The sequence below is a fragment of the Patiria miniata genome, unplaced genomic scaffold (assembly GCF_015706575.1).
Source record: "Patiria miniata isolate m_02_andy unplaced genomic scaffold, ASM1570657v1 HiC_scaffold_9, whole genome shotgun sequence".
NCBI lineage: Eukaryota > Metazoa > Echinodermata > Asteroidea > Valvatida > Asterinidae > Patiria > Patiria miniata.
This window is the reverse complement of record NW_024037076.1, coordinates 19,477,561-19,490,872: the sequence shown is the minus strand read 5'-3', so window position 1 is coordinate 19,490,872 and position 13,312 is coordinate 19,477,561. Positions and strand designations below refer to the sequence as shown.

The following is a 13,312-nucleotide window of genomic DNA, read 5'->3' as shown; positions in this document are numbered from 1 at the left end:
TTAGACGAAATTGCAATTAATGGTCCAAAGGATGCAGATTCCTGAACTGTCACCTCAAGGTGCCAAGCAAGTAAAGTACAAATCGCATATCAAATTTGAGACTTCTATGAATAATTGTACAGTTCTGCATCTAACCTGGGGAACATTTGTGTCCATGAGCAGTATGTTTTACCACCATTTTTGTTTTCTTTTTTGATTTAGGATGAGGGGACTATAGTGTAAAGCAGTGATTTATTTACATGTAGGTCTGATTAGACCCATTGACTTATCTTACAGTGGTGTTTTTTTCTCTCTCAATATTTCCAGGGCACTGAAAACATCTCAGGGCACTGAAATTATTTCCAGAGTCCATTATTATGAGTAAGAGAAATAAGAGATTGACACAGAAACTTTGGAATGTTCCACTTGGCTGCTGGTAGTAGCTTCTTTTACCAGGAACTGCAGTGGATTTCACAAAACTGTACGCAATGGCATAAGTCCACTTGCGGAACAATTTATTGGCGCAAGCTGCACAACATTTCACGCTGTGCAACATTTCAGTTATGACAATTTCACTAAAGGTTCAGAGTGTGAGAGTCCCTGACTTGCGCCACAAATTATGGCGTAACTTGCGCAATCATTTTAGGTGGTGTAAGTTGTGGCGTAGCGACTGAAAATGACCTATTTTATCAGTAAATCGTGACTGTAGTGGAGCCTTCTAGTGCACAACTTATCAAGGTTGATACAAGACACTCACAGCTTTTTATTTGAAGTAAAATAATTGCTATTCTACTCGTGAAATTGTTTTTAGAGTTACTGCATGATTCCGAAGAAAGTCTAACAAAAATATTTTGAAATTTGCTGGCGTAGTGATTCAACAACTGTTTCATGAACAAACAAAAGCATACACAAACAGCTGTCGTAAATGCTGTTATTATCCTCGTCCAAGATGTTTCAATTATTTAAACATTGCACAGCTACGCCAAGTTTCATGAAATCGATGGTAAGTTTACTGCTCAGCTGCGCAACAAATTTGCTGAGTAAGTGCTATGTATGGCGTAAGTTACGCACTGTTTATTGAAATCTGCTGTAGATTATTCCTGTGAGGAACTGATTATTCCTGTGAAGTCCCTAACGTATCACTTTAAGTATTATGTTTGGTGACTATATACATTGAACCTTGACTAACCTGTGGTGGGTCTTGTGCATTGACAGATTTCACAGCCTGTTTCTTCGTCGGTGTCCCATCCATAGGGGCAATACATGCGGCACAACACTGGACGACAGCCTAGGCATGGAGACAAAAAGATCTCTTTGTTAAAAAAAACCAAACAACTAAATAAAAATCTTACATTGTCTTCCGTAAACAAACTCTCAAAACCCAGTGGTATGGGGTACATAAAGGCAATTTGAAAATGTGCAATTGACAATGGATCTTAGATCTGGCTACATCATATAACAGTACCTTCTACACAGCTGTGTCCACATCCGTTGGAGCAACAAATTCGCCCAAGTGGGCAGGGGTTCTCTTCACCACACTCCTCGCTGCAAATCCCCCCAACGGCCTGCTCCGTATCCCGAACGGGACAAACTGGCATGAGAGGGTCTCTCCTGGGCACAAATCTATGGGGTATGCTGAAAGTGGTGGGAATATGGCCTCGACACTTGCAGATGTCGCATCCGTTTTCGTCGGTTTGGTAGCCGTTACGGCAGCCCAGGCGACAAAGCAGAGGTTTGCAATCTACAGAGAATCATTACAAAGATTTTTTTTTTAAACACAGCCTGTTGGGTGAACCTCGGGCAAAGTTTTGCGGAGAAACCACGTGAAGAGACTGACTCAAAAAGTCTCACCTGATGAAAGACAGAGCAGACTGTTCTCAACCACTTCTCTTTTAAGACTGGCTCAGTAAATGCAAATGTTGAATCCAAAAACTTCTATCAAACTGCAACTACCCGACGCGATGAATACAAGGTACTAGATTTCTCGCAAAAATTTAAAAGTCAGATCACATTACCTGTTTAGTGTCAAGTTTTTAAAGGAAAAAAATGACCCTTTCTCATGCAGTTTCAAAAGATGTTCTTTTAGTCTGGCGTGCAGTAGCGACAAACACAAGTCTTTCAATATGTAAAAAATGCATAGGGGCATTGTCAAATGTGCCAGACATTATGAAAACAAGCTCAGAAACCTCACAAAATTTTCCACTTACCCAAGGATAACAATTTGGCAAAACTATGTATGAGGTGTTACATTTGTGTTTTGGGAGAGTGATACAAAATGGGCAGTTCGTCAAGAATGGCCAATTCTGACTATTATCAGTATTGGGTAGCACCCTGAAACCAAGTCATTTTTTTCACATTTACTCTCACTTTTTTGAACCACAAGTTAAAAACTGGATTCAAAATGGCAGCAAACGGTAGGCAAACAAAACCTAATGACAACAAAATCTGTCCAGAAAACGGAATGTGAGAAAACGACGATCTCAATGAATCCAGAGAGTCAACCACAAATAAAGTTATTGAACAACAATTTGCTTGGTAGCCTGTTTTTGTTAAGCAACTATTTCCTGTACTAAGCAAAATGCTTAGCATGAAATATGTACCAGAACGTACCAGAGGGGGGTGCTTTGCATTTGCAAATCTCACAACCGTTTTCATCTCTGTCCCAGCCAAAGCGACAGTACATTCGACACAGAACCGGGCGGCAACCTGTACGGAAAAGACAAAGAACGGTATAAATTCTGGGCAACATAAGATCAAACTCTACTGTGCGTGTGATGGACTTGTGATGGACTTGTGATGGACTTGCAATGGACTTGTGATGGATTTATGATGGACTTGTGATGGGCTTTTGGGGACTTGTGATGGACTTGTGAGGACTCGGGAGGACTTGTGATGGACTTATTGGGACTTGTGGGGACTTGTGAGGACTTGTGATGGACTTGTGGTGACTCGTGATGGACTTGTGTTGGAGTCGTGATGGACCTGTGATGGACTTGTGATGGACTTGTGGGGACTCGTGATGGACTTGTGAGGACTCGTGATGGACTTGTGAGGACACGTGAGGGACTTGTGATGGACTCGTGAGGTACTTGTGATGGACTTGTGATGGACACGTGATGGACACGTGATGGACTCGTGATGGACTTGTGATAGACTGGACTATAGCACTGCAGTGCCATTTTATGCTTGGAACTTTTCATAATATCTAAGCTGTGTAATTTTTTACCCTCTGTACAGCTGTGCCCGCATCCATTGGAGCAGCATATCTGTCCTGAGGCACAAGGGTTCTCTTCACCGCACTCCTCGCTGCAGATTCCCCCGACCGCTACCTCATCCATGACTGGACAAACGTTTGCGATTCCCCCTATGGTGACAAGAATAGGGTTTGGTTAGTCTCAACTTCAAAGGGAATGCACTTTGAGAACTCAAAAGAACAGGTATTTTTGTATTTTGTTTTGGCGAGGGTGGGGGGGGGGAAGAACTGTAAAAATAAGTCTCACTGAAACCTTTCAAACTGCTTTGGTTTGTAGAGGCCACTGTAATTCCAATCAGCAGATTCTTCAAAAACTCAAGTTTATTTCCAATTTTTTGTTTACTTAATATTAATCCACATATTGATTTATAGGATCCACAATTTCTTAAACTGTTTGTGATGCGATCGAGCTACATGAGTCGTTTGTCGTCCCTGCTCAACAATTTTTTTTATTACAGATTTCAAAAGAGCGAAATCTCAGCATAACTTCTGTAAAAACCGCATGCTGATACCATCTGTAGTTCAAAAGTTATGGAAGTCGGAACACCAAGAGATGTGATGAAGTGGCCCTATTTTGGCCTGTATCTCCACATAAAAAATTCTGACAAACGACTCATTTAGCTTGATCGCATCACATTCATCAGTTTACTTTCAAAGTAAACCCTTGGTAAAACTCCGGCTGTATGGAGAGAAATCATTTGTGACTTTAGAAACAATTACCATTTTGGAGAAAAGTTTCATATATATGCGTTTTTATTTTTTTGTTGACTTACCGGAGGGCTCTTTGCATTCACAGACTTCACAGCCCTCTTCATTCCGTTCCCAACCAAAAGGGCAACGCTTACGGCATCTCACTGGAAGGCAACCTGGGGGGGGGGGGGGAAACAAAACAGTTGATTTGAAGAACAAAATTCCAAAATTCGACCTCAGAAACAAAAAGGTTCCATTGACCTCAATACACTTTCTGCTTGGCACCTCAAATCTTTGATTTCCTACAATGCATGATGTGAGGAAGGTGGAATCTTGTAGACATGAGGACAGTTTGTCAACAAAGGAATATCAAATAAAATAAACAACATTTGCAAAGTAAACAGTACAGCATTGACCCTAACCGCCTAGGCCCTTTTGGGCTAGGAATCATCCTCAATCATGCAAAATCTTCCAAATGCCACCATGTAAAAAAAAAAAATTGAATTCAGCCTCAATTCTCCAAAATCATCCGTTATGTCCTGAATTTGTTCTGAGGAGGGGTGACCACTGCCTCAATCCTTCAAAATCCTCCAACAATCACTGTTAATATGTTGAGGCAGTGTCAATGATATCCAGAAGCAGTACAAATGGTATTCAGTAATTCGGGCGATTCACAATGCAGTGCGCCACCAAGAGTTTGCCATGGAGAGTCAAGTTTTCAAGTTTACGGTCTACAAAACATGGCCCATTTGAATGAGTGTCAGTAGACAACTTGAGCTTATTTGTTATAGACTGGGGCATAGCGTTCTGTCGCCTTACAAAAAACACCATATTGATAAAAAGAAAAGAAAAGGGCAAACAGATACTCGAATCATACGCTTACGAAACTACTAACCGGAAAAAAAAACGAACAATTTCAAATGTCCAGCGCTGCAAATTTGTCGACCATCTCCCACAATGCACTAGGAAAAATGAACTCTCCGTGGCAAACTCTTGGTGGCGCACTGCATTGTGAATCGCCCGAATTGTGGGCCTCAATTATGCATGGCTGAACATAAACTAGCAGGGTACAGCCTACGACCTCAATACAATGCATCCGCCAAAATAAACTGACGCTTCTTGGCCATTCGGCCTCAATCCAAAACCCTCCAAAACCGCCTGGTTGATTTTGGAAGATTGAACAAGCATAGGGCTAATTTAGTACTAGGCAACAAGGACTTTACAATATTTAAATTTTGATAATTTACAAAGATTTTTATAAGAGGCCTCCAAATACATCTTTGTAACTATGTGGTGATACTAAAAGAACAATATGAATGGATGAGTAATTGCAGGTAAGCGTGAATGTAGGAAGTCAATCAGGAAGTTAAAAAAAAATGAGTCATGGAGGAAAACACTTTGTAACACACTTTCTTGTGATTTTATTCCCATTTAATATTGCAATTAGGGTGGAGAAATTCTGAAGCGAGACAGTTCTGGAACTCGCCAAGACAACCAGGAAGCTAATAATGGAGGCCATTCTGATGCAGCAAGTGTGCTTTCTTCGTCATGTGCTAAGAAAACGTCAACCGGCACATCTCGCATTGATGGGAAAAGTCGCCAGAGGGTGAGCACAGGGCCGACAGTGTTGCACACCTCTGACCTGGATATGACACAAGCTTAGGAGTTAATGTGCTGGACGTCATCAAGAGATGTATGAACAGAGACGAGTGTCTGGTTGTCGCCGACATCAGAATCCGACATGGCACGCAGATTGATTGATTGATTGATGGCATGATCTTGAACAAATGGGACAATATCAAATTACATTTCAAATGATAACACTACCTTCCACACAGCTGTGTCCGCATCCATTGGAGCAGCATAGCTGTCCTGAGGCGCAGGGGTTCTGTTCACCGCACTCCTCGCTGCAAATGCCTCCGACTTGTCCCTCAATGACTGGACAAACTCTTGGGGGTCCTGGAAGGCCTAGGATAAGATCGATAGGCTTGATAAGTCTTTGGATTCGGAAAGCAGTAAGTAGAGTTACTTTTAAAAAGACTTAACCTACAGATGCCAGTGAAAATACTGGATTCTAGCAGGGATGTTATCGAGTCCATCACAAGTCTAGTCACAAATACATCACAAGTCTAGTCACAAATACATCACAAGTCCATTAACAAGTCTAGTCACAAATACATCACAAGTCTAGTCACAAATACATCACAAGTCCATTAACAAGTGTAGTCACAAGTAACAGTGGATGAACAATAACATGGACTTGTGATGGGCTTGTGAGGGACTTGTGATGGACTTGTGATGGACATGTGATGGACTTGTGATGGACTTGTGACGAAATTGTGACGGACTTGTGATGGACTTGTGATGGACTTGTGATGGACTTGTGATGGACTTGTGATGGACTTGTGACGGAATTGTGACTGACTTGGGATGGACTTGTGATGGGCTTGTGATGGACTTGTAATAGATTTGCGATGGACTTGTGAATTGTGATGGACTTGTGATGGACTTGTGATGGACTTGTGATAGACTTGTGATGGACTTGTGATGGACTTGTGATGGACTTGTGATGGACTTGCAGGGACTTGTGATGGACTTGCAGGGACTTGTGAGGAAATTGTGATGGACTCATGATGGACTTGTGATGGACTTGTGATGGACTTGTGATGGACTTGTGATGGACTTGTGATGGACTTGCAGGGACTTGTGATGGACTTGCAGGGACTTGTGAGGAAATTGTGATGGACTCATGATGGACTTGTGATGGACTTGTGATGGACTTGTGATGGGCTTGTGATGGACTTGCAGGGACTTGTGAGGAAATTGTGATGGACTCAACTACATCCCTGGATTCTATTTTTTTTTTTAAATGAATTCCTGGAGAGATTTATGTATATTACTTGTCTTGGTCAAAAGCTGGATTTGGAATTTGTTCCTCTAATGCTGCCAGTCCATATCCCTGGCAAGCTGCAGTGGTGGTAGTAGAATGGTATGATCAACAAGATGATTCCAACCCACTCCTGGGAATGTTGGCACTCAGATCAAGACATTCCAAGCATATACTCCTTGCATCAGTGTTGTAGCACTCGTACTACTCCTTAATGATACACTTTTTGGTACTCGTACTCGTCCTCATAAAACAGCACTGGTACTGGTACTCTTGCAAAAGTTCTCTCGCAAGAATTCAAAACATTTGAAGAGCTACTTGCATTGAAAAAAACTAGTTTTTGACTGTTTGGGAGGCTTAATGCCCTCTTTGACAGCAAAAAGCCCTTGAAAACATGTGACATGTTGAAATTTACTCATATTTTTGGAAACTACTCATACTTACATTTGTCTTGTACTAGTACTCGCACTCATCACAAAGTACTCATACTCATACTCATGGCAAGGAAACTCATACTTGCACTCACGGAAATCTACTTGATTATAACACTGCCATGCATGCACATAGGCTTGAATACAGAGCGCATGAGGTATCCTCGCATTTTCTTGAGTTCTAGTGCCAACGTTCCTAAGACTGGTTTTCTCGCATCTTGCTGAAGGTTTTAGAAAAACTAAAGGAATTCTTGACCTACCAACTGGGCCCCCTTGACATTGACAGATTTCGCAGCCCTCTTCATTCCTTGCCCAACCATTAGGGCAGCGCATGCGACACATAACAGGCGGGCAACCTGGGGGGGGGGGGGGAGGAGGAGGAGGGAGAGGGGACAAAGAAAAAATAACGTTTGATTGAAATCTCAAAATTGCTTCATTAATTACGTGCTGGTAGAAAAATTTCATAACCGTACTTTTTACACATTTGGGGTAAACACACTGTTATAGGGAATATACAACATTTGCAAAAATCAAAAAACAAAACTACCAAATTATAATGAAATACTATACTGTACTGTTAGTGAATGACAGTTTTAAGCATTCCGTAAAATCATGGTGCCTGGTGTGCTGTAATTTTTCAAGGAAAGTGATATTTTGGTATCAATTTCTAACGCTGGTCAGCTGACCAGCATTGGAAAAAACTTGCTTTTTTCAAAAACTGCCACCAATTTACTGTATTTAATTACACCACGTTTTGTTTGCAATCGATTACACATTTATGAATGGGTACAAGCCAGCTGGACTGGTTCCCTGACCTTACAATTCCCCAACGTCTATAAATTGCTCTGTTTCATCTTAAGTGGGTCAGGGAACCAGACTACAGGAACATGATTGGTTTTCTTGGTTTTCCAGCATCTACGAAAACAAAACTTTCAACAGGTCAGTGAAGCAATATTTGCTATAACATACTAACCCCCCAAATCCATCCATTTCTGAAAATTACAGAAAAAGCAAATGTTGTATATTCCCTTTAAGTAATTGCTTTAGATACATGAATGATCTTGAAATGTAGAAGCAAATATCAAAATTAACAACCTTCTACACAGCTGTGTCCGCATCCGTTGGAGCAGCATATCTGTCCTGAGGCGCAGGGGTTCTGTTCACCGCACTCCTCGCTGCAAATGCCTCCGACTTGTCCCTCAATGACTGGACAAACATTCGCGATTCCCCCTAAACGACACATTACGACAAGAAGGTTTCAGTAAATGTCAATTTGGGGTGATGTTTATAACAGGAACAGGCCTGCTGGGACTTTAGGGGTATGTCACAATTGTACTTTTTCCATCCCTTTTTTTTGGAGGGGGAAATGAACAAGTGCTGTAGATTAAAAATAGCACAGTGTCAACAAGAGCAATACTTGGGATTTAACAGTCTAACTCCCCCACCCACAACAAAGTACTCGCACTCATACTGGTACTCATGGCAAAGTACTCGTACTTGTACTCTTACTCATGGAAATGTACTCAACTACAACACTGCCATGCATGCACATAGGCTTGAATACAGCACACATGAGGTATCCTCATATTTTCTTGAGTTCTAGTGCCAATGTTCTAAATTTATTGCTAAATTTAACATACTGTCACAATCTCAGTATGGCTTCAGGGCCAAATATTCAACTGAACTTGCCTTGATTGATTTAGTTGATAAAATAACATCTAGTCTGGACAAACGTGAACATACAATTGGTATTTTTTTGGATCTTTCCAAGGCATTTGATACAATAAATCATGATATTCTAATTAATAAACTACAAACATATGGTGTCAGAGGTACTGCACTCGAGTGGTTTAAAGATTACTTGAGAAATAGGAAACAATTTGTTGTCTGGCAAAATAAAAAGTCCAATTACAAACCAATCACATGTGGTGTACCTCAGGGCTCAATCCTAGGACCTATCTTATTTCTTATTTATATTAATGATATTTGTAATTCTACTCGACTTCTGACGTTCATCTTATTTGCAGATGATACAAATATATTTTACAGTAGTAAACATTTGAATGATGCTGTTGACATAATGAACAATGAGCTTACTAATGTATTTGAGTGGTTTGTATGTAATAAATTATCTTTGAATTTTAAGAAAACACATACGATGGTTTTTACAAATCGAATTGTAGATAAAAGTATTCAGATTCGTTTTAACAATCATCATATTGAAAAGGTTGATTCCTGTAAGTTTTTGGGGGTCATTATTGATGATAAGTTAACGTGGAAAAATCATTGTCAGAAAGTCCTTACACTTATATCTCGCAACCTTGGTATTCTTAGAAAACTTAGATATTTTGTCCCATCCCGTGTTCTATTTTCAATTTATAATACGTTATCCTTGCCTCATCTTCAATATGGTATACTTGCCTGGGGAAATACTCATAAAACCTACCTTGATAAATTGCTCGTTTTACAGAAGAAATCTTTAAGACTGATTAATGGTTCTAGTTTTAAGGATCACTCTGCCCCGCTATTTGTTAAGTTCAACACCTTATCTGTATATGATCTTTATAAATATAAATTGTGTGCTCTGATGTATAATTTTGAAAAAAACATACTGCCTTTGAATATTAAATCGTTTTTTGTAATGAACACAGATATTCATCATTACGACACAAGATCGTCAAATAAGCTTCATCTTAATAAAGTTAGAACATCTCTACACCTCTCAACTGTACGACACCAGGGGCCCCTCCTTTGGAATAAAATTCGATCTCTCTGCCCAATGACCTCAATTAGAGCATGTAAATTGTATTATAAAAAACTACTTCTCTCTACGGTTAATGTCAATGGTGATTAAGAGCAAAATTATTACTTTATTGCCAAGTAAATTATTAACAACACATGTAAAGTCAAGGATGGTAAATTTCCCTCAAGTAACTTATTCTTTTTTTGTGTGTAAAGTTTTGCATGAGCTCGTGAATTTAATGTAATGTAATCACATATTATTGATATATCCTATGATTATTCATGAATTGTATAACTACATGTATTCTTTGTGAAGGGGGCAGACCTAGTACAAGCTTCGGCTTCTTGTCTGGCCTCCCCATACTATTATTTCAAAGTTTCGTTAAAATGTTTACCTGATGTATATTATTCAACTGAATTACCTTATAGTATGGAAATAAACCTGAAACCTGAAACCTGAAGACTGGTTTTCTTGTATCTTGCTGAAAAGTTTCAGAAAAACTAAAGGAATTCTTGACTTACCACCTAGGCCCCCTTGGCATTGACATATTTCGCAGCCTTCTTCATTCCTTGCCCAACCATTAGGGCAGCGCATGCGACACATAACAGGCGGGCAACCTGGGGGGGGGGGGGGAGGAGGGGGACGGAGAAAAAATAACGTTTGATTGAAATCTCAAAATTGCTTCATTAATTTTCATACTACGTGCTGGTAAAAAAATTTCATAACCGTACTTTTTACACATTTGGGGTAAACACACTGTTATAGGGAATATACAACATTTGCAAAAATCAAAAAACAAAACTACCAAATTATTATGAAATACCATACTGTACTGTTAGTGAATGACAGTTTTAAGCATCCTGTAAAATCATGGCACCTGGTGTGCTGTTATTTTCAAGGAAAGTGATATTTTGGTATCAATTTCTGACGCTGGTCAGCTGACCAGCGTTGGAAAAATTTTTTTTTCCTTCAAAAACTGCCACCAATTTACTGTATTTAATTACACCACGTTTTGTTTGCAATCAATTACACATTTATGAATGGGTACAAGCCAGCTAGACTGGTTCCCTGACCTTACAATTCCCCAACGTCTATAAATTGCTCTGTTTCATCTTAAAAGGGGTCAGGGAACCAGACTACAGGAACATGATTGGTTTTCTTGGTTTTTCAGCATCTACGAACACAAAACTTTCCAACAGCTCAGTGAAGCAATATTCGCTATAACATACTAACCCCCAAATCCATCCATTTCTGAAAATTACAGAAAAAGCAAATGTTGTATGTTCCCTTTAAGTAATTGCTTTAGATACATGAATGATCTTGAAATGTAGAAGCAAAATATCAAAATTAACAACCTTCCACACAGCTGTGTCCGCATCCGTTGGAACAGCATATCTGTCCTGAGGCGCAGGGGTTCTGTTCACCGCACTCCTCGCTGCAAATGCCTCCGACTTGTCCCTCAATGACTGGACAAACATTCGGGATTCCCCCTAAATGACACATTACAACAAGAAGGTTTCAGTCAATTTGGGGTGATGGTTAGAACAGGAACCGCCTGCTTGGACTTTAGAGGTATGTCACAATTGTACTATTTCCATCCCTTTTTTGGGGAGGGGGGAAATGAACAAGTGCTGTAGATTAAAAATAGCACAGTGTCAACAAGAGCAATACTTGGGATTTGACAGTCTAACTCCCCCACCCACAACAAAGTACTCGCACTCATACTGGTACTCACGGCAAAGTACTCGTACTCGTACTCTTACGCATGGAAATGTACTCAACTACAACACTGCCATGCATGCACATAGGCTTGAATACAGCACACATGAGGTATCCTCATATTTTCTTGAGTTCTAGTGCCAATGTTCCTAAGACTGGTTTTCTCGCATCTTGCTGAAAAGTTTCAGAAAAACTAAAGGAATTCTTGACTTACCACCTAGGCCCCCTTGGCATTGACATATTTCGCAGCCCTCTTCATTCCTTGCCCAACCATTAGGGCAGCGCATGCGACACATAACAGGCGGGCAACCTGGGGGGGGGGGGGAGGGGGGGGGAGGGGGGGGAGGAGGAGGGAGAGGGGGACAGAGAAAAAATAACGTTTGATTGAAATCTCAAAATTGCTTCATTAATTTTCATACTACGTGCTGGTAAAAAAAATTCATAATCGTTCTTTTTACACATTTGGGGTAAACACACAGTTATAGGGAATATACAACCTATGGGTGAGGGAGGAAGAAAAAAATTACGTTTGATTGTAATTTCAAAAATTGCGTCACTATTTTTCATATTACGTGCTGGTACAAAATTTTCATAACAGTACTTTTTCACAATTGAGGCAAACACTATTAACCCTTTAGTCACTGAAGCGCGTGAAACCGCCCTAGCTATTACTCCCTGTAGCGCCCAAAACTCGCCCGAGCGTTATTTGTTTTATTTATTCATCAGTGAATAAAGACAATATAACACAATGTAGTACTAGTCCTAATGGGTTAATAATTGCTTTAGATACATGAATGACCATGAAATGTAGAAGCAAATATCAAAATTAACAACCTTCTACACAGCTGTGTCCGCATCCGTTGGAGCAGCATATCTGTCCTGAGGCGCAGGGGTTCTGTTCACCGCACTCCTCGCTGCAAATGCCTCCGACTTGTCCCTCAATGACTGGACAAACATTCGCGATTTCCCCTAAACGACACATTACGAGAAAATGTTTTTGGTTTATGTCAATATAAAGGTAATGTTTAGAACAGGAACAGGTCTGCTGGGACTTTAGGGGTATGTCAAAATTCTACCATTCCCATCGGGTTTTTTTTTTGGGGGGGGGGTGGGGAAGGGGCAAAGTGAAGAAGTGCTGTATATTCAGAAAATCACAGTGTCGAAGAAGACAAATACTGGGTATTTAGGGGCCTAACCCACCCCCCTTGGACCGCAAAAAGGTGCAAATTCATGCAGAAAAAATAGAACATGCCTGCCAACCCCCCCCCCCCCCCTCCATGTGCATAATGAGGTTAAACGTCTGGGGGGAGGCACCTGGGAGTGCATACATTTTTCAAGGGGAGACACTGAAGGCAAACAATATGTATGTTTGTTCAATTCAAGCTTTTATATGTGGGGCATGGACATCTGCTATGGGGCACATGCACCCCGTGGGTCCCCCCCCCCCAACATAGTTAAGCCACTGCCCACCCCAATCGACAGCTGAACTCCCTCTTCACCTAACCTGGTTTCACCTCTGTGTTCCTGGCTTTCTCTGCGCATACGTTTCCAAGTCTTGTGTTTCCCCATGCATGACCTCCCCAAACCCACAAAAATCACACCAACACCTG

General features: G+C 40.6%; 1 protein-coding gene across 1 annotated transcript in view; it reads right to left on the bottom strand.

Moving 5' to 3' along the window:
• LOC119720948 (multiple epidermal growth factor-like domains protein 6) overlaps nt 1-13,312 on the bottom strand; it is a 53,016-nt gene that overhangs the window by 18,282 nt on the left and 21,422 nt on the right. Inside the window, exons 20-29 of the mRNA XM_038190815.1 lie at nt 12,537-12,671; nt 11,917-12,012; nt 11,339-11,473; nt 10,505-10,600; nt 8,336-8,470; nt 7,501-7,596; nt 5,750-5,890; nt 2,590-2,685; nt 1,445-1,720; nt 1,169-1,267 (exon numbers count right to left, since the gene is read on the bottom strand). Coding sequence (XP_038046743.1) covers nt 1,169-1,267; nt 1,445-1,720; nt 2,590-2,685; nt 5,750-5,890; nt 7,501-7,596; nt 8,336-8,470; nt 10,505-10,600; nt 11,339-11,473; nt 11,917-12,012; nt 12,537-12,671 — 1,305 coding nt within the window. The remainder of the gene's footprint in view (nt 1-1,168; nt 1,268-1,444; nt 1,721-2,589; nt 2,686-5,749; nt 5,891-7,500; nt 7,597-8,335; nt 8,471-10,504; nt 10,601-11,338; nt 11,474-11,916; nt 12,013-12,536; nt 12,672-13,312) is intronic.